The following is a 27,255-nucleotide window of genomic DNA, read 5'->3' on the forward strand; positions in this document are numbered from 1 at the left end:
CTGCTATTGATTCCTTCTAGTGGAGTTTTCATTTCAGTTATTGTATTGTTCATCTCTGTTTGTTTGTTCTTTAATTCTTCTAGGTCTTTGTTAAACATTTCTTGCATCTTCTTGATCTTTGCCTCCATTCTATTTCCCAGGTCCTGGATCACCTTCACTATCATTATTCTGAATTCTTTTTCTGGAAGGTTGCCTACATCCACTTCATTTTGTTGTTTTTCTGGGGTTTTATCTTGTTCCTTCATCTGGTACATAGCCCTCTGCCTTTTCATCTTGTCTGTCTTTCTGTGAATGTGTTTTTTGTTCCACGGGCTGCAGGACTGTAGTTCTTCTTGCTTCTGCTGTCTGCCCTCTCCAAATATTACTATTAAATATAATACAATTATGATTTCTTGGCTTCTAGTGGGCATATTCTAATTAGATATGTTAAAATTTTTTATAGAACCATTTTTCACAGAACAGGAAAAATACAGACATTGTAAGTTTAAGTTAAGGTATCAGTGCAATATTTTTAGATGTGGCATATTTTTTTGGGAAAATGGAATTTTTTATATCAAAAAGATGTCACAAAACTGCTACTGACAACTACCCGGAATGGATCTCAGAGTTGGCACATAAATTATCTTATTTGTAAGCTTAAGGTAACACAACAGAAAAATGAAATCATAGAAATCTAGAGGTAGAAGAGACTTTAAATTTGCCTTTTCATTTTACTGCTTCCAGGAAATTGCAAAGGAAGGAACACTTCTGAACAGATTTTATGAGGGCAGCATCACCCTGATACCAAAACCAGACAAAGATATCACAAAGAAGAAAACTGCAGGCCAATATCATTGATGAACATAGATGCAAAAATCCTCAACAAAATACTAGCAAACTGAATCTAACAATACATTAAAAGGATCACACATCATGATCAAGTGGGATTTACTCCAGGGATGCAAGGATGTTTCCATACTCACAAATCAATCAATGTGATACACCATATTAACAAATTGAAGAGTAAAAACCATATAATCATCTCAATAGATGCAGAAAAAGCTTCTGATAAAATTCAACATCCATTTATGATAAAAACTCTCCAGGGGCTTCCCTGGTGGCGCAGTGGTTGAGGGTCCGCCTGCCAATGCAGGGGACACGGGTTCGTGCCCTGGTCCGGGAGGATCCCACATGCTGCAGAGCGGCTAGGCCCGTGAGCCATGGCCGCTGAGCCTGCGCATCCAGAGCCTGTGCTCCTCAACGGGAGAAGCCACAACAGTGAGAGGCCCGCGTACCAAAAAAAAAAAAATCTCCAGAAAGTGGGCATAGAGGGAACATACCTCAACATAATAAGGCCTATATATGACAAACCCACAGCTAACATTATACTCAATGGTGAAAAGCTGAGAGCATTTCCTCTAAGATCAGGATGCCCACTCTTGCAACTTTTATTTAACATGGTTTTGGAAGTCCTAGCCACAGCAATCAATGAAGAAAAAGAAATAAAAGGAATCCAAATTAGAAAGGAAGAAGTAAAACTGGCACTGTTTGCAGATGACACGATACTATACATAGAAAATCCTAAAGACACCAGCAGAAAACTACCAGAGCTCATCAATGAATTTGGAAAAGTTGCAGGATACAAAATTAATATACAGAAATCTGTTGCATATCTATACACTAATAATGAAGTATCACAAACAGAAATTAAGGAAAACAATCCCATTTACCATTACATCTAAAAGAATAAAACACCTAGCAATAAACATACCTAAGGAGGCAAAAGACCTCTACTCTGAAAACTATAAGATTCTGATGAAAGAAACTGAAGACAACACAAATAGAGGGAAAGATATACCATGTTCTTGGACTGGAAGAATCAATATTGTTAAAATCACTATACTACCCAAGGCAATCTACACATTCAATGCAATCCCTATCAAAATACCAATGGCATTTTTCAAAGAACTAGAACAAATAATATTAAAATTTGTATGGAAACACAAAAGAACCTGAACAGCCAAAGCAACCTTGAGAAAAAAGAACAGAGCTGGAGAATTCAGCCTTCCTGACATCAGACTACACTACAAAACTACAGTATTCAAAACAGTATGGTACTGGCACAAAAACAGACACACAGATCAATGGAACAGGACAGAGAGCCCAGAAATAAACCCACACACTTAATGGTCAGTTAATCTACAACAAAGGAGGCAAGAATATACAATGGAGAAAAGACAGTCTCTTTAATAATTGGTACTGGGGAAACTTGACAGCTACCATAAAAGAATCAAATTAGAATATTCTCTAACACCATATACAAAAATAAAGTCAAAATGGATTAAAGACCTAAATATAAGACTGGATACTATAAAACTCCTAGAGGAAAACATAGGCAGAACACTCTCTGACATAAATTGCAGCAGTATTTTTTGGGTCCCGCTCCTAAAGTAAAGGAAATAAAAGCAAAAATAAACAAATGGGACCTAATTAAACTTAAAGGCTTTTTCACAGCAAAGGAAACCACTGACAAAATGAAAAGACCACCTACTGAATGGGAGAAAATATTTGCAAATGATATGACCAAAGGGATTAATATCCAACACATATAAATAGCTCATACAACTCAACATCAAAAAATCAAACAACCCAAATAAAAAATGGGCAGAAGAATTGAATAGACAGTTTTCCAAAGAAGAAATGCAGATGGTCAACAGGCACATGAAAAAATGTTCAACATTGCTAAGCATCAGGGAAATGCAAATCAAAACCACAATGAGATATCACTTCACACCTGTCACAATGGCTATCATCAAAAAGAAAACATATAATAAATGTTGGCAAGAACGTAGAGGAAAGGGAATCCTCGTACACTGTTGGTAGGAATGTATATTGGTGCAGCCACTGTGGAAAATAGTATGAAAGTTTCTTAAAAAACAAAAAATAGAATTACCATATGACCCAGCAATTCCACTCTTGAGTATATACCAAAAAAAAAAACAAAAAAAAACAAACAAAAAAACCCCCGAAACCAAAAATACTAATTTGAAAGAATACATGCACCCCAATGCTCATAGCAGCATTATTTACAATTGCCAAGACATGGAAGTAACCTAAGTATCCAACGACAAAGGAATGGATAAAGAAGATGTGGTATACACACACACACACACACACACACACACAATGGAATACTAGTCAACCATAAAAAAGTATGAAGTTTTGCCATTTGCAGCAACATGGATGGACTTGGAGGGCATTATACTAAGTGAAATAAGTCAGACAAAGATAAATACTGTAAGATATCACTTACATGTGGAATCCAAAAAATACAACAAACTAGTGAATATAACAAAAAAGAAGCAGTCTCACAGATGTAGAGAACAAACTAGTGGTTACCAGTAGGGAGAGCGAGGGGAGGGGCAACATAGAGGTCGGGGAGTGGGAGGTACAAACTATTGGGTGTAAGACAGGCTACGAGGATGTATTATACAGCACGGGGAATAGAGCCAGTATTTTGCAATAACTGTAAATGGAGTGTAACCATTAAAAATTGTATAAAAAATAAAAAAAATTTTTTTTCAAAATTGACTTCATTTTACAGCTTCTAGAAAATTGCATTTTACACTTTTTAGGAAATTATTTTATGGGAATTGCTTAACATTCTTTTCAAGTTTGCTAAAAATGTTTAGGGAATTTTCCTTCTAGTTCTAGAAAATGCTGTCTTCTGTTTTACTGAGAAACTGCAAAACATTCTACATTCTAGATCTTTAATCTCAGTTGTGTTACTTACAAAAATTGAACATATACGTGGAAATAAAATTTTCAAACACACCTGTAAAATAACATTCATAATTTAGTCATAAAAATAAGTAATGATCATTTTCAGGTAACTGTGGATCCTCTAAGTCATGCTGCATAAGATAAGCGGCTTAAGAAATGGTACAAATGATAAAACTTACATTTTTAATTACCACATCTTCCACCCCAAAATAAAAAATATTGTCTCAATGCAATTATTTTCTCTGGAATTTCAAAACTCAGACCTTTGCAACTAGTACTTAGATGTTATTTCTTAAGGTAGTAAAACTAGGGCCTTCAGGCAACAGACTATATCATTATCTTTCCCATGAATAACAGAAAGCAAAGGTTCACTGCCAAGGCACAGTCTCATGTTACTTCAGGTTAGCAATTCGAAAATTTACTTTGTGGTAAGGTCTGGTTTTCCCAGGGAGGCAAGATTAAATGCCAGATAAAGGATTCACTACTTGACAATTAGAGAAACTGATGCCTACAAGCTGATAATACCCTAAAGAGGTAACTTGAAACAATTATATCAATTATCTAAACACCATATAATGCATTACCTTTGAGCAGCTGAGAAACAGAGACAGGAGAATAAAGAATGGAAGAAGGAAAAATAAAACCATTTGTATTAAGCAAAATTATTTTGATTACTCATCCTTAGTAGTTTATTTAAAAAAATTTTTTTTATTAAATCAATACTAATTTTTTAAAGTAAAGAATGATTAAAACATGTATTTAATTTCATGTAGGAGGTTGAGCATTTGGTTATTAGGCCCTACCTGATACTGGCAACTGTACCAACATTTTTATAAAACATTAAAGAGCAAATGACATTTGAATTTAGATCTTTATATTTTCTGGGCAAGAGTCATATGAGATGTGCATGAGATTCTATTCACATCTATTTTTATTCTAGCTAAAAAGATGTTCATGGAAGTATTACACTTGGCTTTCTCATATGGCTTCAGGCTTATTTAAAAGCTTCTAAGAAGATAAAAGGGGTAACATTTTCTTTGCTTTTTGGGTGGTCAAAAGGTTAAACATCAAATTCTCAGTGTGAGAAAATCCCAAAGCCCTCTAGGTGAAATGTTTTGATGCTTAGTAAATGTGACTATGTGGAAATACACACAGCTGAAGACCAGTCTATAAGCACTTCCCTGGCTGCAATCAAATTGGAAAAAATAAAAAGTGACCACTTGTTTTAAAGTCTCCACTTGTATTGTTATGTTAGCTTACATTACAGGGTTCTTTACAAGTTTACAAAGTACTTTCACATATATCATCTCATTATTTGATAGGATGGTAAGTGAAAGTATCTCTAAGGAGGCAGTAATCACAGTGGTTTAATGTGTATATCTCACCTCTTCTGCTTATTCAAGGGCTCTGCTCCTGCAGTAATCTCCCTTGTCCTTCCTACCTCACTACTTTCCCCTCTTCCGCTGAGTCCTTCCCTTCAGCGCATGCACATTTCTCTCGTCCTGGAAAGCTTCCGCTCCCACTTCTGCACTGAGCCACCATCCCCCTCCCCACCACTTCTCTCCAGCTCTTCACAGCAGGGCTACTGGAAAGCTGCCAGCATTTCCTGTCTCTGGTTTCCTCCGCTTCAGCAGGTCTCCCCTCCGCCACTCCACTAACGCTGCTTGTCAAGGTCACTGATGACCTCCGTGTTGCTAAATCCAGAGGTCAATTCTCAGTTTTCATCTTACAAAGTCTGACCCAGTTGATAACTCTCTTTTCCTTGAAATAATTTTTCGTAATGTCCAAGTCCACCAGGTACTCATTTTCCTTCTATTCCCCTGGCAGTTCCTTCCTGGTACTTCTGTTTGTACTGCCCTAGGGCCAGTCCTAGGGCCAGTCCTTGGACCTCCTCTCTTTTTGAATCTATAATTACTCCCTTAATCATCTCATCTAGCCTTTACATACTATAAATATAGTGACAAATCCAAAATTTCTATCTCCAGCCTTCTGCAATAATATAAATTCCATGAAGGCAGGAATTTTTGTTTAAGTGGTACACTTCTATTTCCCCAGTGCCTAGAAGAGTTTCTGGCCTGTAGCAAGCTCTCAAATACTTGCTAAATAAATTGATGAGTGAATGTGGATGTAAAACTTATTGTAACTGTTAATGATTCCCTTAAAAATTAAAGCATAATATTAAAAAATCAATAATTATCGGGTATTAGCAGTGTAGCTGACCTCAGAAACTGTGGGGTGGGGAAGGCGATACAGTAAAACATGTTCAAGGATGCATCTTTTTAGGAATGGTAAATTTTCTGATACTGATTTATGTCCTCAAGTTTCAGATGTATATATTAATATATATATATTTTTTGTTAAAGTTACATGTAACCACTTGAAGATCAGAAATAGGATGTATAACTTTCAAACCACTAGAGGAAGAAAAATGATAAGGAGAAAAGGACCAATCTAATGTCAGGTGATAAAGGAAAAAAGATCACTCACATAATACAGCAAAAATAAATGTATACAAGTCCATAATTACAATAAATATGATTGGGTTAGACTCCTTCATTAAAAATGAGCAAGTCTCATATTGTGTTTTTTAAAAAGCTATGAATGTTCCTTATAAGAGTCAAACATTACCCAGAATGTTTGAAAATACATGGAATTAAGAACCAAAAGCATTCAATAGGACAAAGAAAAATTCACCAAGAAGATATTACACACACAAACAAAACAGCTTAAAATAATAGAATGAAAAAACGGTTAAAAGAATGCAATTTAACTCACAATCATGGCTGAGATATCAACACTTCTCTACTAGAAATGGATAGGTCAAGTGGAAAAACTAAGTAAGAAAAAGTATCTGAGTAACAAAACAAAGAAGGTGCTTATTAACCTTGATTTTAATAAACAGAGAATATATAAACTGACCATTTATTAGTCATCACTAAAACATCAATAAGATTAAAATGTTAAAGTTATAATACAGGTATAATGAAATATTCATATAGTAGAGTATTATTCAGGAGTGAAAATAAATTAACTAGAAGTCATATGTCAAAATGGATAATTTTTTTTTATTTAAAAAAAATATGGAACGCTTCACGAATTTGTGTGTCATCCTTGTGCAGGGACCATGCTAATCTTCTCTGTATCGTTCCAGTTTTAGTATATGTGCTGCTGAAGCAAGCACCAAAATGGATAAATTTCTTAAACGTTATCTTAAAAATATAAATTATAAAAAGATAGGTACTGTTTATGTAAAATTTTTTAAATTGCAAAATAAGTGTATATTATTCAGAGATACATCCATTTGTAATAAAACTATGAAAACTTACATGGGAATGATAAAAATCAGACTTGGAACAGTGGTTACCTCTTTGGGGAAGAGAGGATTATGATGGGGGAAGGTATATATGTTGATAGTTTATTTTTTAAGCTGGTAGTACATACATAGTTATGCATTATAGTATTATTGTCTATTGTCTTTTTAAAAGTTGGATATACTCCACTTTAAAAAACAAACTCATTCAAGGCTTATTCCCTGCTGCATATGGAAAAATGTTAAAATTTAACAGCAAAAGACTGACAGAAAAAAGGCCACTTTGGAAAATTTAAGATACACCATTAAGTAAACAATTATTGGATTAAAAAAGAAATAAAAACTGGGATTACAAGTCTTTTGAAAATAAATGACACTTAGGAACTTACAAATAGCCACCTGTATAATTTGGTCAAAGTCATTACTGACACAGGAAAATTCATATCCTTACATGTATTTACTAAAGAACAATTAAGAATTTAAAATAAATGAACTATGTATTCAACTCAAGAAGTGAAAAAAGAGGATAAGATAAATTTGACAAAAACAGAAGGAAACAGACAATAAAGATAAAAGCAGAAATAAATAACAACCCCCCCAATAAATCAGTAAACACAAAATAGTGGTATTTGAAAAGACTTAATAAAATAGACAAACCTCTATCAAGTCTGATTTTGAAAAAGAACTGAAAATGAAAGAGACAACATTAAACATAAATTATGGCATATCCATAGTTTGGAAGAGCATCCAAATATAAGATCAGAATAAAGAGACCTATAATAAATATATTAATATCTCAGATAAATATCAGTATAAAAGGCAAGAACAATATGTACAGTATGGTCACATTTGTGTTAAAAAGGAAATGATATATGTGTTTAAGTTTACAGGCCTGTAAAATATATTTTAAAAAGGACTGAGGTGAGAAAAATATTTATGACCTATAAAGTAGGAACAGGATTTAATATTTTGACATATCCTAGAAATCAGTCAATAAAAAAATAAAAGTTGGCAAAGGATATTAATGGGCAATTCCTAGGAAACTATAAACAAACAAAAAATTCTCTACCTCACTAGTAACCATAGAAATGGAAATTATAATAATCATGATAAATCATTTTTCACACTCAAATTGGGAAAACAATTAAACTTAACAATATTAAGTGAAGGGGAACATTGGAAGCCCATTTCTTATTGCTGGTAAAAGTATATCTTAGTGTAACCATTTTGAAGAACAATTTGACAGTGCCTATTAAAATATAATAGCTATGGACCCAGCAATTTAACATTTGCATCTACAAAGAACCCTGGATATTCACTGCAGCACTGCTTCTAACAGTGAAAAAAATAGAAACAATCAAAATTCCCATCAGCAGGACAATGGTTAAATAAATTATGGCACATCAATGGAGTAGTCTGTGACCATTAAAAAGTTCATTCTTCAAAGAAACATACACATATATATGTGTACATATCAATACATACACATACATACACACATATATACACATATATGCATAGACAGAAAAAGTTGTGGAATGGTGTATTCTTTTTTAAAAAAGCAAACAGAACATATATTAACTCATTTTTACAAAAGGGTTAGCTTAGTCTAGAGGCTAGAGAGGACTTCATCAGGACCACACAGACAGCAAATGAGTCTGGGACCAGAACTCAGGTGTTAGGATACCCAACCCAGTGTTCTTCCACGTTACACAACTTGGTACACTGAAATGAAAGTGCCTGGATTTTACAATCCTTCAGGCCTAGGTTCAAATGCCAGCTTCAACACTTCCTAATTAGGTACACTTGGGGAAAAGAGATTTCTGAACTTTAGCATTTTCACTGTAAAATGGACAAATAAATACTAACTCCATGAACTGTAAACATTAAATGAAAACTAAATGAGCACACTTCCTTCTCCCCTGGTCAATAGAATCAGTTTATGAAGAGTATCCTCTCTATTAATCTATTATCCTCTCTATTAATCCTCTCTATTAATCAGTCGTTGGCACCTCAGCTCCACACAGAGAATGTGGCAGCTCAGTACCTCTGTGTCACTATAAATTGGGAGTTCTCTAAATACGTCCATGGTGACAAAACTATTGCAGTTGCCTGGCATTTCCTTGTGGCTCTCATCTGCCTCACACGCTACTCCCTTTCTCTCAATCTTCCTGGCTCAGCTCCAAACTCCTAGATTATACAGTAGGTGGTATTCTATTTATTTCTTGAGAGTGATGGCTGACCCGTAATGACAAAACCTCTAGCTATGCACTGAGCCACTGTCTTCTAGGCCTGGCTACATAATCACTCCAAAATAGTTTTTCTAGATTACAACTGAAAGAAACAAACACAACATACCATTAATAGTTTGGACTATTTTTCCCTAAATGAATCACCGTGAACTTACCTGCTGCTAAAACAAAGTATCATAGACTGGATGGCTTAAGTGACAGAATTTATTTTGTCACTGTTCTGGAAACTAGATGTTCAAGATCAAGGTGCCAGCATGGTCACGGTGTGAGCTCTCTTTCTGGGTTGTAGATTGCCACATTCTTTCTATGTCCCCACATGGCCTTTCCTCAGTGTGTGGGCACAGAAAGAAAGAGAGGGCAAGCTGTCTGGCGTCTCTTCTTGTAAGGACACTAATCCTATCAGATCAGGATCCCACTCTTATGACCTCATTTAACCTTAATTACTTCCTTGGAGGCCCAATTTCCTAATGCAGACACTCTGGGGGGTAGGGCTCCAGCATATGCATTTTGGGGAGACACAAAACATTCATTCCAGAACGCCAGCCACAGAGCAACCCATCTGCCCTTTTTCTCTACTCACTTATATAGGCCTTAAAAATGTTCTTGTAGGTCATCCCCATTAAGTTGGCAATTTACTCTCTGGAAGAACTTGAATATTTGGAGATTTAACCATGTCCCCTCTCTTTTGGATCATTTATAAACAACCAAACAAAAAACATTAAATAAGAGCAGTGTCAGTCTCCTTGACCTACCTATACCCCAGTGGGGGGGCTTCCTGCTTGCTGGTCCCAACTTGAGATTCCCCACCCGTCAACTAGCCTTGGCCTGCTGCATCCCAGCTTGGGGGGCGGGGGGCGGGGGCGGTGTCTCCTGCAGGCCAGTTCCGGTCCATGGTTCCCTGTCTGCCAGCATTGGTCCAATGGCACCCCAGCAGGAGGCTTCCAGGTTGCCAGTCCCAGCTTCTGGTTCTCTATCTGCCAGCCTCAGCCCAGCAACTTGGAAAAGCTCTAGAGGTGAACACACCTCTTCCAATGAGGCCTGAATCCCAACCTAGGGAGGCCGCTGCCTTCCAACTTTGTTCCTTCCTTGGGTACTCTCCCTCAGCCCTAGGGTATTCCTTTTAATTTTGATTCCTTCTTAGTAGCTAATCCCTTGTAAATAGTTAATAATTCTTTATATTAAACCTTAACTGCTTCTGTTTCTGACTGGCCCCTGACTGATACAGGAGAGCCTGAAGATGAGTGTCATGGGGCGTCCCAGTGCTGCCTCAGGAACAAGCAGAAGAGAGGCACGCCGGAGCCAGAGCCAGAAGCCTCCTCTGCCTGCAGTGTCCCTGTCATAATCTCCTGGCAAAGAAGTGTTTGCAATTTCCAGCAGCAGCATCACAAGCAGGGCAAGGAAAGGTAGATCTGGAGCTGAGGCGATAATCTGACAAGTGGCACAGTAACTCTGCTGCTATGCATACACAAAGCCCCTATTTAGCCACACACACACACACACAAAAGCTAACACCTACAAGAACTTCCGATGTGCCTGGCCATTTTAACCCCCCTTAATAATCCTATAATGTAGGTACTATTACTATCCCTACTTTACAAATGAGGAAAATGAAGCATGTAAAATTATTTAGTTTTGGCAAGGTTCCTCAGTGAAAGAGTGGAGATTCAAATCTAGGTATTCTGACTCTGCAGACCACACTCTTAACCATAACTCTGCTAACAACTGTTTCTATTGCTAAGATCACTAAGTTTGAAAAAATGAAGAGAAACTCTATTGAAAGCCAATGTTCTTCAACACTGCTATTAAAAAAGACAGCATACTTAGTAAGTTTTAAATCTCTGAAAAAGACTAGAAACAAATATTTCCAAATGGTAACAATTATTAATTCTGAAAAGAGAGTACAATAGAAGCACTAACAAAAGGTATAAAATTTTTAAAGTAATGAATCAATTTTTCACTTGTAGAAATTAATATTGAAAAGGATAAACAGTTTTAAAAACCATGGAATATTACTGAGTTTCGGCAGTTTATTCCCATCACAAACTAATCACTCAGTTTGCTGACTCTCTTTCATAGAACTTAATATACTTTGTACTTTGGATTATGAGCTTACCCTCTTGGAGACCTTCTCTGTAGGATGTCCATGTGGCCAGTGTTCAGGGCATTTCCCTCCAAAGAAGTTTTGCGTTTCTTTCTGCCAGCTACAACAGCTTTTTCTCGGCATGGGTAATAGAAGTTCTAACTCTAAACCCATTTGAGGGAGTGTGGGACCATTTTTATACATTCTCAGGAGAGTCCTTTTTTTTTTTTTTTTTTTTTTTTGCGGTACGCGGGCCTCTCACTGTTGTGGCCTCTCCCGTTGTGGAGCACAGGCTCCAGATGCGCAGGCTCAGCAGCCATGGCTCACGGGCCCAGCCGCTCCGCAGCATGTGGGATCTTCCCGGACCGGGGCATGAACCCGTGTCCCCTGCATCGGCAGGTGGACTCTTAATCACTGCACCACCAGGGAAGCCCAGGAGAGTCCTTTTTTCCACTTAGAGCCCATACAGACATTGTCAGGCCTCCCTGTCATCAACTTGTACTGGCAGGACCAGGGATGGTTTTCTTCTAGTCCGTTCTGTTGATGAGGGCTCTGGCTTTAGGGAGGTGGTGCCTCAGTTCCAACTTCCCAAGGTCTTGTCCCCACATAGGCATTAAAATCCACATCCCTAGAATTCCATGAATAATGACTCATTGCTCCCCACTTAAGCCACAGGTCACACTGTTCTAGTTATCAGTTTCCTCTTTATTCCTGCAGCAGGCAATTTCCTTTAATTTCTTAAAAGCATAGCATGGCATGTAAAAAGATGTTTCAAATATTTTTAGGACAGATTATGCAGCATGCTGTATGGATAAAACCAGAAGTCTAAACCATTTATTTTATTAAATGAGCATCCCATAATTTATCTACGAGCATTTTCATTTCACTTAAAAGCCATTCTCCCAACACAATATACTTCACAACTAACAAAGACCGGCATATACCTATTGCTCATTCTCTCGTTTTTCCTTAGAAAGAGAACTCTGATGTTTAGCTAGGCCCAATAGCACACAGAATAAGGTCACATTCTTCAAGCTTTGTTGCAACTAGATAGGGCCGTTTGACTAAGTTTGGGCCAGTAAATGTAAATAAAAGTGTTTTTTGAGACTTCCTGAAAAGCCAGCTTAAAGGTTGCTGACTCAGCTATACAGGGCACAGGTGAGTAAAGGCAAAGTCATCATTTTGACTTATTTCTCCTGACCCCAAGCCAACTGCTCCTCATTGCACTTTGCTTTTATTTCAGCCTGTGTTATTTCCATAATCACTTTCATCTCTGAGTTTAAAGCTGCTGTAGAGGGCAATCATAAGCAGCAATGGGCAGAGATCACTGTAGAGGGAGGACATGAGGGAAAGGCAAGGGAGGAAGATCTGTATTTTCCCACGCAGAAGCTAAACACTGTGTGAAGATCAAATTGCTTTGGACTAGGATGTGGTGCTGTGAGTGAATCAGTAGTCACACCACAGCGTCTCCACCACTTTTTCTAAGTTAGGTAACTGACCCATCTGTTCCCCAGTACCTTGTTTTTCCAAAGGAATTAAACTCCCCAGGGAGCCACTGTACTCGCCTACAATTAAGAAAGCACAGCAGCAGACACTGGAATTATATAGTACATTTAAGAATGCCACTTTCTCTGTAAGATTCTAAGAGAATCGGAGTAAAGTCCTGAATGAAACATATCACCAAAATATAGAAAACACATGTTTCTAGAACTTCTCTATCAGCCTTTAATCAAACAATACACGCCTACAACCTAACTTCTGCCCTTATAAACCTGACACTTTGATAATCCCACTCTGGTTCACTTTTCCATATCCTCCCAGTTTTCACTATTCTACTGAAGATCAATGTTCAACCTCATCTATGGCTTTAGCCATGTTCCAAATTCTGTTAGATGAGGGGTGTGGGTAGAAGACCAAAGACACCAAGTGCTATTCTCCTATAATTTGCCAGCAAATGGCAGGAATCTTGAGAAGTTTGTCTCCTTGCCTACAGTTTTATAAAAAATTTTAAATAACTACTATAGTGATTCAGGATAAGTTTTAGATTTAATTATTTGGTGATGTATAGGTGTAATATTTTTGATAATTAAATACTTAGTTCACAATAGCACTTTTGTACTTTTGAGTAATAAAATTTAGAATATTAGATCAAAGTATGAAATACAGACTTTTAACGTTGCTCCCCAAATAGGATGTCTTGACTTCGATTAAGTCTGTGTTATAAAAGACTTGAATCAACACTCCTACCTGACCTTTTACGGTGATCAGGTAATCACCGGGGCTAGCAGATCAGAGGAGAGCATGACAGGCATATGTGATAGCACAGCTGCACAGTACTAGACCAAAGGGTTACGAAGACTGTATTCTTTACTAGGAGGACATAAAATCCTGATGTGACACATTTATTTGGATAGCAAGCAGTCTGGAGGAAGCCACATGACAACAAAGATCGAATGCAGAAAGGAGGTAAAGTTCGAGTCACGCTGATCTCCTATCACCACAAACCTTAGTCCAAAAGCTTTCTATTACTGTCCTTAGGACTCCATCATTGAGCTTGATGACAGTAATGACTCAAAAGCTTTCTTAATCTCCTGGGGACAAGAGTGAATGTGCTTGTATGTATATGGAGAATTACAAACCACATTCCACCTTAGATCAGTAAGAATAAAGTTAAAGTGGTGGGAAGAAGTTTAGATGATCCTATCTGAATAGAACCAATTTCAACAGGTTGGAGCTAGCTTAAATTGGACCTAACCTGTAAGAGCCCTTCTGACCCGATGTGAGGCTGGTTAGGAAGTGTTCACTCTGAATTGCTGCAAGCAATTTGAACAATCCATTATATTCCTTCCAGGGAAATGGAAAATCCAAATCTCTCACCTAGTCGATACTTAGAGTGTCAACTGGATAGATATCATCCTTATCAGAAAGCAGGAAAAAAAAAATGGAATTATTTGAAATTCCTTTATATATACTTTCTGTATTCTAAATTCCAGAGATGGAGTTGAGTATTAAAATTGTTAAAAGGCAAACTAGTGAATGGGAAAAAAAAAACCCAAAAAGTAGATGGAGTCTACTTTTCCAATTTGGAAAAATAATTTTGTAATGAGCAAACACTATGCCAGTCAATTAAATGGTACAGCACTAAAGTTCCATATTTTGCTTAGCTTATATAATCTAGTAATACATCAAAGGATAAAGGAGTAAAGGGTTACTTAAAGAGGAAGGTGAAGAAAACAATATGTCTAGAAAATCCTACTTAGTATACAAATGACTAGGTGTTTTCTTTAATGCTACATAATGCCATAAATAAAACTTGTTCAATTTTTTAAAACACATTTTTCTCCAGCATGGGTGTGTTTACACTACACAGAATAAAGCTGCTCAAATTCTCAGTGTTTGGCACATACTTACAGGAAATCAGAATTAGTATTAGTGAGAATTAGTACTGTCCAGTTTAAACTTGCCCATCAAGTTTAAAGAAAAAGAATAAAATTTGGAGTGTACTATAAGTTAGGTGCATTTCCTATGTAAGTTAAACATTACATCATGGGTAAAAAAGTACTAGTTAAATGATATTACTAGCATTTATACATCTCAAAAAAAGAGATAACATAAACAAGAATTAGAACAGCAAAAGTTGTGACCAGGTAAAAATATTCATCGAAAAACTTCTACATTTCATGAGCAAGTTAAAATCTCATTTTATCATTTAAAAACTCACATTTAAACTTGCAAATACTAAACATGAGCAAATTAAAAGGTTTCATGGTTTTCTATGTTTTTTTAAGTGGCTATGTCGATCCTCTACTCTCCCCCAAATCTCTGTCATGGTGACTCCACAAATTTCTACCATCTTGCTCCCAGAAGATGACATCATCTTCTGTTGCATAGAGAAAATAAAAGCCATCAGGCATGAACTCCTTCGACTGCTTCCCACTAAACATGTATGCTCTCTGCCTCCTCCCAGCCCTTGCTTCTGTCACACCGGAAATGGCATCTCCTATTATACAAGATTAAACTCTTCCCTGTGCTTTAACTTTGAGCTCCCATCTCCACCTTGGTCCTTGGCAAGTCAATTATCCTCTATTTCCTGTGGGTTTAGTGTTCCTCTTCTTTCCATCAGCAATTAAATTATATTCAAGGGTCTTTCATTAAGAAAAAAATCAATTCCACAATAGTAGTCCTTTGAGCTACTGCCCTCTTTTTCTCTTCATGGCCAAGTTCATGAAAGGGTTGTCAACACTTGCTTCACCTTGCCCACCTCAGCTTTTCTTTACCTTTACTCTCACCTTAGCCAACTATAATGTGCTTTTCACCTTCAAGATCTCACCAAGATCACCCATGACCTCCTCGTTGCTAAAACCGTTGAACACTTCCCATTACTCGTCTTAGCTGACCTCCTCTCGTAGCGTTCACTCTAACTGAATAACTCTTATTTGAAGTGCAGTCTTTTGTTGGCTTCCACAACTCTCCTGGCTTTCTTTATTCTGTCTGGATCTCAGCTTTTTGCAGAGTTCCATTTCTCTGTCAGTCTTTTAAAACGCTGATGCTCACCAGGGCTCTCTCCTTAAGTGCTTTTCTCTTGCTCTACATATTCTGAACAACATCATCCATTCTTACGACTTTTAACACTTGATGATTCCCAAATCTGTATGTATAATATAGATTTCTCTCCTGAGCTTCTGACCTATGTATCCAGCTGGAAACTTCCCTTCAGCTGTCCAAAGATACCTTGATCCACTGTGCAAGTTAAAAACTCATCATCCATGTCCACTATCCCTAACCTGTTTGTTTGTTTGTTTGTTCCTGAAGACCTGGTCTCAGTGAATTACTGCACAACCCACTCAAGACAAAAACCTGAATATCATCCTAGACTCTTCCATCTCTCTCATCCCTAAAATCCAATCAACTACCAATCCTGTTGATCCTACCTCCAGAATCTCTCTCCAGTCCAGCAACTTCCAAGTGCTTCACTGCCATTTTCCTAGTAAAGCCATAACTATCTCTTGTCTAAAGAAATATTATTGTTAAAAACTGCTTGACGTGGGAATTCCCTGGTGGTTCAGCGGTTAGGACTCCGTGCTCTCACTGCCGAGGGCCTGGGTTCAATCCCTGGTCAGGGAACTAAGATCCCACAAGCCACATGGCGTGGCAAAAAACAAAACAAAACAAAAAAAACTGCTTGACATGTATTTTTTAAATTAAAGAATATGGAGAACCATACTCTCTAACATTCTCACCTAAGAGGCAACATCTTACCTGGCTACCCTGTGACAAATAAATCTACCAGATTCTACCAGGAAACCAAAAGAGGGGATCACCTAATTTAGCTTCCTATACAACAAGGTTATTCTACACAGAATTAACCTGTCTCCAATTTCACAACTGTGTGACTCCCCTCATAAGACTCTTCTACATTTACACATCTGGCAAATTCTTCAATATTCTGGGAAAGAATGAGCATTACCTCAAGTCTCAAAACGTGCTGCCTTAAAAAGAGGTTAGAAAAGGTATACAGTGAAAGAAACAATGCATAATTATTGGCAATTATTATAGAAATATACAAAAGAGATAAAAAGTATTGCTCTCTTTTTCACTTGAGAGTAAAACTAAACTGATTAAAGTCTTAAGATGATCAAACCATAGAACAGATCATGCATTACATATAATAGGTAAAATACTGGATTAAAGTATGTTAATCAATCTAGTAGCTTTAAAAATTTTTGAACCTGAACCAGAAAGGCAGTTCTAGAACCCAAATTTTTTCTCTAATAACAATAATGCTTTAAGGTTAAAACTGTAGGGTTCTTAACAGAATCTTGTCAACATCTCTCTATAACATTAATAAAGTTCAAGGCCACATTTACTGAAAAAATTTTGGCAAGCCAAACTTGCACAATTAAAATAAATACAATGTCACATGATTTGGTCTCCTGAAGCATGGAATTTTGACCTTGACTGATGTCTTCCCATTTCTAATGCTATAAATAACTACTTTAGCTGAACAAAATATAAAACTGTTAACTCTCACAGAATGTGGTTGTGCCTTTTCAATGTGTTATGTCCCATGTAAATATTTAGCATGGGCTTATTCATTTGACAAGTATTTATTATGTGCCTACCAGGGCTAGGCTCCATAGCAGGCAATGAAGACATAAATGTGATCAAGACAAACACAATGCCACTGCTTAAAAGACTAAGAAGAGAAGACAATGAACAAATAATTGCAAAAAGTCACCATCTGGGGCTACAGGATAAGCAGGGGTATTTTAACAAATCTATAGAGTCAGGGAAGGCCTTCTGGAGGAAGTTCAGAGGCAATGCCTTTAAAACAAAAATCTTCAAGGCTACGGTAACAGAACTGCATGTCTGTAGGTTACTGCTGTTCATTTCCATCAGTTATATTATTCTCACAACACGTACAGGTTAATTTATATGCTAGGTTTATGTTCAGTATAAAATGCAGCTTAAAAGAGGCTTTATAAATCAAAGGTTCTTAGCTATAGTTTGAAACATCAAAAGGAATCACTGCTACCACTTCAGGGAAATCAAATAAGCATAATAAATGAGGAGGCAACACAGGTTTAAAATATTTCTGACAAATGGCAGATTGACCTCATGAGTTTCTTTGAACCCCTTCCTCCCCTAACCACATTAAAATCCCAGTAAATGAATCTTTCAAAAGGTGTAAACATACGAGAACTAAAAAAGAAAAAAGGAGAGGAGACTGAAACACTCAAGAGAATTCATCAAATTTTTATAAAATTGAAGAGCTGGAGGAGTGATAATTGACCTAGGGGAGCAGACACACTACCTGGGTACTGTGGAGGAGGAGACCAAGTGGAAGTTAGCTGATTTTCAGCACAGACCTCAAAAAAGATAAGACCCAGGGAACACAGTTACTGTGGAGGGAGAGTAAGTGGTGGGGATGAAAAGAGAGGGTTAGAGAACAATACGTAAGTCCATCACTGGACACTCCCCCAGCATATATGCTCTCACACATATGTGCACTTGTGCCTGAACCCAGAAGATTACTGTTCCTCCCACCTCACCTATTCTTTGAAGAAGTGCAATGACACCAGAGAAAAAGACTTATAAAATACTGACATTTGGATGCCACTCTAATGAAAAGCCCAAATGAAAAATCATGCCCATGTACGAAGAGCTTCTGAGTGGCTCTCAAATACAGATAGGTAACAACCACAGATAAGTGAGGAAAACCTCCAAAATGAAAGTGAGAGCTTAGAAAATCAAACAGGAATTTAAAAACAAAAACAAAAACCTGGAAGAAACCACACAATACATGGGGTAGAAGACAATTTTTAAAAACCCTATAATTAATACCCTTATAATAAAAAGAGAAATTTAGCAGCCATAAAACAAAATACAATGAACACATGAACATCAGAGAACACAAAAATAGTTCTTTGAATTAAAAAATTAGGATAGCTGAAATAAAATATTTAATAGGAAGACTGGAAGATAAAGTCAAGGATATCTCTCATAAAAACAAACAAAAAGATTAAAAAGTTAGAATTTAAGAAAGATTAAAATTTGAATTAAATTAGGATCTGTCAGGAGGTGTAACTTCGGACTAATAGAGATTCCAAAAAAAGAAAATAGAGAAGAAACTGTCCAAGAAATAATACAAGAAAAGTATAGAGAACTTTCAGACGTGAATCTCCATATTGAAAGGACCCTCAAGTATAAGGCACAATAAATGAAAAAATGCCCACACCAAAGCTCCTTATTGTGAAGTTTTCAAACGCCAGGGATAAAAAGAAGATTATAAAAGTTTTCAGGGGGGAAAAGGTAAAATACAAAAAGGAATAATGATCAGGATGTACTACTGGAGACTTGGCAAGGGTAAGACATGATTTCAGTATTATTTGACTTTTAAAACAATGTACAGCAATGTTTATAAACACCAAGCAATAATAATGTAAGTAAATAAATAATAGACAATAAATAGGTAAACAAATGAATAAAATAAAACCAATTTACTGAATGCTCACTACCTGCTAGGGGTGCCATTCGAACTCCTTTAAATATATTAACTCATTTAACCTTCATAAAGCTATGAGGAAGACACTATTAACCTCATTTACAGATGAGGAAACAGGCATTGAGAGATTAAGTAATGATACATCTAGGAAGTGGTAGAGCCAGAGTCCTAGCGTTCTGAGCATGGTCTTTCAAAAACTGCATGATACTGTCCCTCAACTTTAAAAGTAAAATTAATTTTAAAAAAGAAGAAAAGAAAATACCATTTGAACGTTCACTACCATCCTAATCTGTTCCCAGATAACTATGGTTGATTAAAAGTTCTGACTTGGTCTATCAGGACACAAGCTTAATATGTGTGTGTGTGTGTGTGTGTGTGTGTGTGTGTGTGTGTGTGTGTGTGTGTGTGTGTGTGTGTGTGTGTGTGTGTGTGTGTGTTTGGGGGATGAAGGTTGAGGGTATTTGCTAGTATTTTAAGTATTCATTGTATAAAAATACTTTATGCTATGTATGTGTGATTTGCTGCTAGAAGGTCGATAAAATAGATTCCCTGCCCTAAATAGAACAAAAATCTCCAAAAGAACTGATGCACTTACATCAGATCACCACTGCGTATTTGGGCAAAGAATAAAGGGTATATAAATCTCATTAAAGTTAGAAACAGAATAGCTACCTCTTTTCCAAAGTACTGTCATCTAAGCCCCTCACACTCTTCTTGTCTTGCAAGAAAAATTTCCCTAGATGATTTCCTAGTCATACATGACTATTAAATATACTGATAAGACAAAAACTTCATGCCCCTTCACTCACTCTTGCCTTACACTCACCTTTACCTTATATTATCAACTACATAATGAGACTTGAACATTGTCATCTGAAATTCCTCTGCAGGAGTTAGCTTCATTCAGTTCCCTACTTTCCATCGTCTCACTGTCCCTACTTAATATCTGGCTTTAGTGGGGGGAAAAATTAGAGAAATATACCCTTTTTGAATAATTTTTTTTTCTTTTCCAATCTGGTGACATCTTCATTCTTTCTGACCTATGATAAGGAGGCTATACAGTTTTGGCATTTCCTTTCTTGGGACTAATAAACTTCCATACAATAATGTCGAGGCTTCTGGGACCTCAGACCCTCCTTCAGTGCGCTCCTACTGCACTGGACCTCCTCCATCATTTGCTGTTGCATGGCCCTGCCTGGGTGTCCTTTCTCTCACATATGCGGCCCTCCACTTTCTGCCTGTCATGCCTTTGACTTCTTCTGCGTCGATTTTTGGTTTTATTTTGTCGTGGGTTTGGGTTTTGGTAGATAGGTGATGACTGCAGCAACCTTTAAGATCCTGACGTGATGCATCATGCACGTCTTCCCAACACCTGGGTGAACAGACCCGGGGCTGCCTGGCCTATTAGATTTCGGTCTCGCTCACAGGACGTCCCGATCTGTAGCCGCAGAGTCACACTGCGACAACCCCCAACGTCCGGTCTCACGCGCGCCCTGCACGGCTGTCACACCGTCCCTCCCAACGCTCAGGTGTAGTACCTGGCGGTCCTAACCCCGAGAGTCACCTGCGGGCCGGCCGGGCGCGCGCAGGTGCTCACGCACATACCGTCTCCTTGGCAGCGGCGACCGGGATGGGAAGCAGCCCCCGGCCGCGGGGCGGTTCCTCCGGCTCTGCGGCCGCGCTCTTGGAGGCGAGCCAGGGGGCCGGCGCCCGCGCGGAGTCGGCCCTGGGGTCCCCATACAGCTGGTAGCACACCAGGCCGACCAGACCCCCGCCGGCCGCGGCCGCTATGCTCAGCTCCCCCCAACGCCGCCGCCGCCTCCAAGCCGCCTCAGCCACAGCCCCCTCCTCCTCCTCCCGACAGAAGGGCCGGCCGGGAGAGCCCGGAGCTATGCCCGCAGACCGCCCGCACGGCCCAGAGAAGGGATGGGGAGGCGAGGGCGGAGGCGGAAGCCGAGGCGGCGGCCGCAGAAGCCTCCGCAACGCAGCCATCGCGGGAGCTGCCCGCACCGGAGCTAGGAGGAGGCGGACGAGGCAGTGGAGCGGCACCCGAAACCTCGCGAGAAGTTGGTTCGCTGAGGTTCGCTGCTGTCCGAGAGCGACCCCTACGATTGCGCGGCCTGGGGTCCCCTCCGGGCAGCCTTCACCTGGGGAACCGGGGGTCTCTGGCTGGGGAGAGCCTGGGGAGGAGGGGGCGCAACCGGCTGCTCCTCGGCCCCGCGTTCCCAGCCCAACCCCGCGGTCATAAATAACTGCGCCTTCCCCGGACGACACCTGACTGCGCGAGAACCCAACACCGCAGGCGACAGCCAGGTCGGCGGAGCTGAACCGAGCCCTCGGGGTCGGGGGTGTTGGGCACCCCTCCGCTAACGTGACCCTTCGCCTCTGCTTTTCTGGGTGGGTCTCGAATCATCGGTAATGCCCCTCTAAGGAAGTCACATCCCCTAACGGTATCCTGATCTTCTGATACGAGGTCGGGAATAATTTGGAACGGTATCTTCAGGTGTACAACAAAAATGAGATATAAAAATTTGGCTCGAGTCATAAAAATAGCAAATTAAGTAAAAGGATTTTTTTTGACTACATGACAGCTTCTGGTCTTTTGATGGGGGAAGGCTAATGATGTTTTTTAGTTACCATTAATATGTTTAAAAAACATTACCATACCAGTGGCGTGACTTAATTCAATAAAACAGAACTGTCTTACTTTTGGGGGGAAGTTGTTGATATAAATAATCGGTACGTGTATTGTGCCATTTTTTATTTTTGTTATTCCTATACTTGTTTGTGTGCTACACTTTATGAGAAAGTGTTTATGACATTCTTATCGGTTTCCTGCCCCTGAACCCAGTTTTGGTAACTTAGTTACCTAGCTTTGGTCTTTATATTCTGGAATGTTTCCAGGAGCCCTTAAAATAGTCTGGGTCTAGGGATGTGCACAAGTAAATTTATTAGTCTCAAATGGGCTGTGGTCACAAGGGGATTAGATCCTGGCAAGTCTTATGAAAACTGAGGGCTTTCAGAGGCAAACAAAATGAGATTTTCTGGCCCAGGTCCTGCTATTGCCACTCCTCACTAACCCCTTGCCTATAAGTAATCTATCAGATACACCTCAGTTACATCTTGTTTTAATATAGGCTAATGGAATTTTCCTGTCTTAAAGCCACTAAAAGTGATAAACAGAAAAAGCCTCTATAACATGAACAAAATGTGTCTATTTTAAGATGCCATCTCTGTATTTCTTTTACTTTCAGCCTGTTGGTTTTATATAACCAGTACCTCAAGGAAGACTCAGTGGTGGCTCCTTGTTTTATCACCAAGATTCCTTCAATTTCTGTCTTCTCTGAATTCTGGAAAATTCCCACAGAAGCATTTATTCTCTGGATCTACAACACAGTTCTTCTTCTGGCACTGTTTACTTCAAGCTGAATACAATTTCCGGATTTTCTCATAAATTTCCGACATGGCCTAATAGCAGAATTCTTGGACAGACTGATGAATTTTTATTAGCTACATGTTAAAAGCCAAGTAGCTTAAAAAGAATTAGGGAGGTAATACAATAAGGTATTACAATTAAGGAAAATGACAGAAATTATCCATCTAAGATGATTTCACATATCTATCTGTATAATTTCTCTCCAGTTTAAAAAAAAATTTAATGTAGCTCCTGCAAGCCATTTCTTTGGCTAGAAACCAACTTCTGCCATGAGAGGTGCTGGGTTTAGGTTCGCCAAGTACTCAGCTTTGGATAAAAGGTCTCTCTACATGCAGAAGTTATTCTAACTTTCCTCAGTACCTCTCTTCTAAAGCTAAATTTCCTTAAGAATAGTTATTATTTTCATCTCACTTCTGATGCTCTGTAACTATAGCTACATGAAAATAACTCGATTCCTTTATTACCTGTACATTTTGAGTTTAATTTTCAAAGGGAAAAATTATTTTTAAAAAAAACATGATATTAAGAATTTGGAAAAATTTTTGAAATTACAGGTAATAATGTTAGATCAATATAGATTTAGCCTAATTTCTTTCATCTTTTATTTCAATTCTACTATTAATAATATCCAAAAAATGTCCCTAATATACAGTGAGAGCCTACACCTTCAAAAAAAATTTGACTTATGTTCACTATGGTCTAAGTAAAAAGAAATGCTCTAAAGCATTTAAAAATATTTACAACGGTAGGAATTAAGCCAGACAGTTTTTCAGGAAAGCATAACTATCAGTGGAGTGATCAAGTAGAAGGCAAATCTGGACTCTTGATTTTGCTACATCTTAACTGCATAACCTATAATGTTTTGGAGGCCACAGTTTCCTACAAAATAATGGAATTGAATAGGTGATCACCTTCTGAACCCATGATCCTAATTAACCAAAATGCTCCAAGCATATTAGTAAAGCGAATATAGATACTTCCTTCATAGCATTTTTCACATGTCATTTTCCTTCTCAAAACACATAATTGCCCTACAATTGCTTTATTCTTTCCAATTAAAATTCCACCCCATGACCTAATTATTTTAACCTTTTAATACTTTTAAAATTGCAAATAATGAGTGACTTTTAAATTTTGAAAATGTGAAATTTAAGTGTAATATGTGTCATGCCTAGGCACAAATGTCCTGTTTAACAAAACTTCTATTAAAAAAATCCTGCTTATCTAGTTGTACTCACTCTGAGCACCAGAATCTTGACTAGTTGGAAGAGGAGAAATTATCTCTGAGGACCTACATCAGGGCACATGAACCTCCCCACCCGCAGGTCTACTCAATTCTGACAGAGGGAGGCTACCGGCCAAAGAGTAAGGCTGCAGCAAGCCACTTCTCTCTTGGGAAAGTTGTTCCCATCTTCAGTGCTGTTTTCCTTGGGGGACAATTGGCAAAATCAAAAGAGAAAGTGATGGGAAAGCTGTGTTCTGTGGGGTTGCAGCCTTTTCTTGGTCTTTTGTCTTCAGAGTGCCAGCCACTAGGAGTCTGGAACTTTATTCCCTAGCATCCAGAGCCATGGACACCAATTCATCGAAGGCGCTGAGAAAACAGATCGTTTTCTATTTTGACTAGCTCCCACTCCCAGCGACAAGTTGACAGTGGTTTGCACTCTGCCCTCTTCCCTTAGTCAAAGCAAATTCTTCTAAGCTTCATGAAGCCAGATCATCTATTTGGCTCAAGTGCTGGCACATAGTAGGACTTCAACAAATGCTTATTAAATGAAGAAGGGAATTTATTATTGTAATGAGGGGGAGGGGGAGAGGCAAGATGGGAATGTGAATCGGGAGACAAGGAAATAAAGTAGCTCATCTGATGCTAAAGAAGTTCATAAAGTAAGCAACACATCCTAAAAGGCAATTAATGCAAAGGGAAGGGCAAAATGAGCAGGCAAGATGTTGGCAAGAAAAAGTTGCTGTCACGGACAAGGGCTGATTCAGAAACAAATTTTGTGATTTGAAGCCATCCTCTTACATAGTAATAAGAGGCATAATCCTGCTACATTTAGAGCCTTAAAACAATACACTTCCATCTGGTTCTTTTTGTGCTCTGACAAATTCCAGCACGCTCCATGGACAAAGGTCAGTGATTTGACCTTGATACCTTCCATTCATTCTTACATGTCTCACTGGTGACACCACCAAGCTGCCAGTTGTACACATTTAACTATCTAACTTCAAGACCAGTGATAACCTCGCTCTGACCATTACATCTGTCCAATCTGATTTCTATAATTTCTGATTTTATATAATTTCCAGGGTCTTTGCTGACAGTGTCTCACTGTTCAATTCTTGTTATTGCCTTTACCCTTCATTTGGTAGCCAGGACCTCTTTTCCTATGTATTTGGGAAACAAGGAACAGCAAAGCCGCCTGCCTGAAACATGTGAGCCCTTTCTCAATTGTCATATTCTGTTTTCATGCCTGATAGCGATTAAAGTTTCCATGCCCATCAGAAGCCGTCTTCTGGGGAAGAATAGCCTCAGAGTAATAATATATTGATCATCTATTATGCAAGCATGATATTTGGGTTACAAAACAATATCATCTTTATAAAACTGTTGGCAATCACTACTAGAGTTTAGCATATGCATGCCCTATGACCCATCAATTTCAATCCTAGGTGAAATACTCAACAGAAATGTATGCTTATGTACACCAAAAGACATATAGAGAAATATTTTTAACTGGCCAGAAACTAGAACGTATTCATAAGTTCATCAATAGTGCCCTGGATTTTTTTTTAATTGTGTTATATCTACACAATTGAATGCTATATAGCAATGAAAATTACTGAAATGCAACTACATGCAATCATGTGGATCAAAGAAGGCAGACACAAAAGAATTGTATTATTCTATTTATAATGTTCAAAAACTATATATATATATATATACATATATACATGTGGTGTCAAAAATCATAATAGTGGTTTCTTTGGGTCGAGGGTAGTGACTGGAAGTGGGAAAAGGGGGTTCTAGAGTTCTGTTCATGTTCTGTTTCTTGATATGGGTGCTGGTTAAACAAGTGTATTCACTCTGGAAATTCCTAGAGCTATCCATTTACAATTTGTATATTTTTTTTAATGCATGTCATACTTCAATTAAAAGTTTATATAAAATAAAAAATAGATTTTCTTCCTAATGTTCTTATATGATGTGTTATTTACTGTAGTGTTATAACTTGCTCAGTTCTGAACTATGTGACTTAAAAGGAATGTATAGAGCTTGTAAAGAGCTAAGAGCAAAAATTGATTGAAGAGTTGGAAACTAACAGAAAAGGTAGATAATGTTGATATAGCCTAAAGAGATTTAATGACGGAGCATCTTAAAAAGTCTTCTAGTACCTGAAAATCCTTAAGAAGCTGCTCATTAGCTATTTTCCTTATTTAGTAAGGAAAGACCAAAAGGAACTTGGTATTTTAAGCAGCAACCTAGTGTTTCATCTTCTTTGACTTGTAGCACTTTCTCCTGTGAAATGTCCATATGGACAGACCCAGTAGGTATCTGGTGGTAAGACCTAGTGCAACCAGTATATACCCTTGTCTCTGGCTCTAACCCCAGACTGTCAGGTGTTGGATGGGAAATTGCTTTAAGGGAAGATAATCAAACAGAAGGGCAGCCTTCAGAACAGATGGAAAGCTCAGCACCAAGAGGGAACCATTAGAGAAATCAAGCATAGCATAAGGTAAGTCCATGTACATATGTGCAGAAACTTAGTGGGATGGCAAACCAGTCTCATTTCTTGCCAACTCCAACTGATTGGCATGTGTTACCCAGAACACTGCGCTGAGCAGAATTTTCAGACAAGGTCCAGAATTCCCAGTAAACAACAGCAGAGTGTCTCTAGTTGAAAACAGGAGGGGATCCAGATCCTGTCCACTTAAAGCCTCTCTTTAAACACCCACAGCCAGGCCTGAAGCATCTCTGTAGAATCTTAGGGCTTAAAAATCATGAAAATGTACACATCTTTAATTTTTTCTGATGAGGAAAAGAATTTAAAACTTTTCTCTGGGTTACACAATCAGGGCTTTAGCCTCGATATTCTGCCCTATATCTACGTAGTTTCTATATTGCAATCAGAAGCTAAGAATTTAAAAGGTTTTTTTAAAGATATATATATATATATATATTTTAAATGAATTTATTTATTTATTTTTGGCTGTGTTGGGACTTCGTTTCTGCGTGAGGGCTTTCTCTAGTTGCGGTGAGCAGGGGCCACTCTTCAACGCGGTGCGCGGGCCTCTCACTGTCGCGGCCTTCTCTTGTTGCGGAGCACAGGCTCCAGACGCGCAGGCTCAGTAGCTGTGGTGCGCGGGCTTAGTTGCTCCGCGGCATGTGGGATTTTCCCAGACCAGGGCTCG

The 27,255-nt window shown here is 38.3% G+C and overlaps 1 protein-coding gene and 1 non-coding gene across 2 annotated transcripts in view; both read right to left on the minus strand.

The window, feature by feature from the left end:
• The window catches only part of MICU3 (mitochondrial calcium uptake 3), an 87,694-nt gene extending 66,288 nt beyond the window's left edge, over window positions 1–21,406 (minus strand). Inside the window, exon 1 of the mRNA XM_027122713.1 lies at window positions 21,015–21,406. Within this exon, the coding sequence (XP_026978514.1) occupies window positions 21,015–21,401 (387 nt within the window). The 5' untranslated portion in view covers window positions 21,402–21,406. The remainder of the gene's footprint in view (window positions 1–21,014) is intronic.
• LOC113629010 (U6 spliceosomal RNA) lies at window positions 6,837–6,943 on the minus strand. The gene has a single exon (XR_003436331.1). It is a non-coding gene; the product is annotated as a U6 spliceosomal RNA (small nuclear RNA).
• Window positions 21,407–27,255: the final 5,849 nt, after the last annotated feature.

Source organism: Aethalodelphis obliquidens, unplaced genomic scaffold (genome assembly GCF_003676395.1).
Source record: "Aethalodelphis obliquidens isolate GAN/ISIS:26980383/991018 unplaced genomic scaffold, ASM367639v1 scaffold25, whole genome shotgun sequence".
In the NCBI taxonomy this organism is placed as follows: Eukaryota; Metazoa; Chordata; class Mammalia; order Artiodactyla; family Delphinidae; genus Aethalodelphis; species Aethalodelphis obliquidens.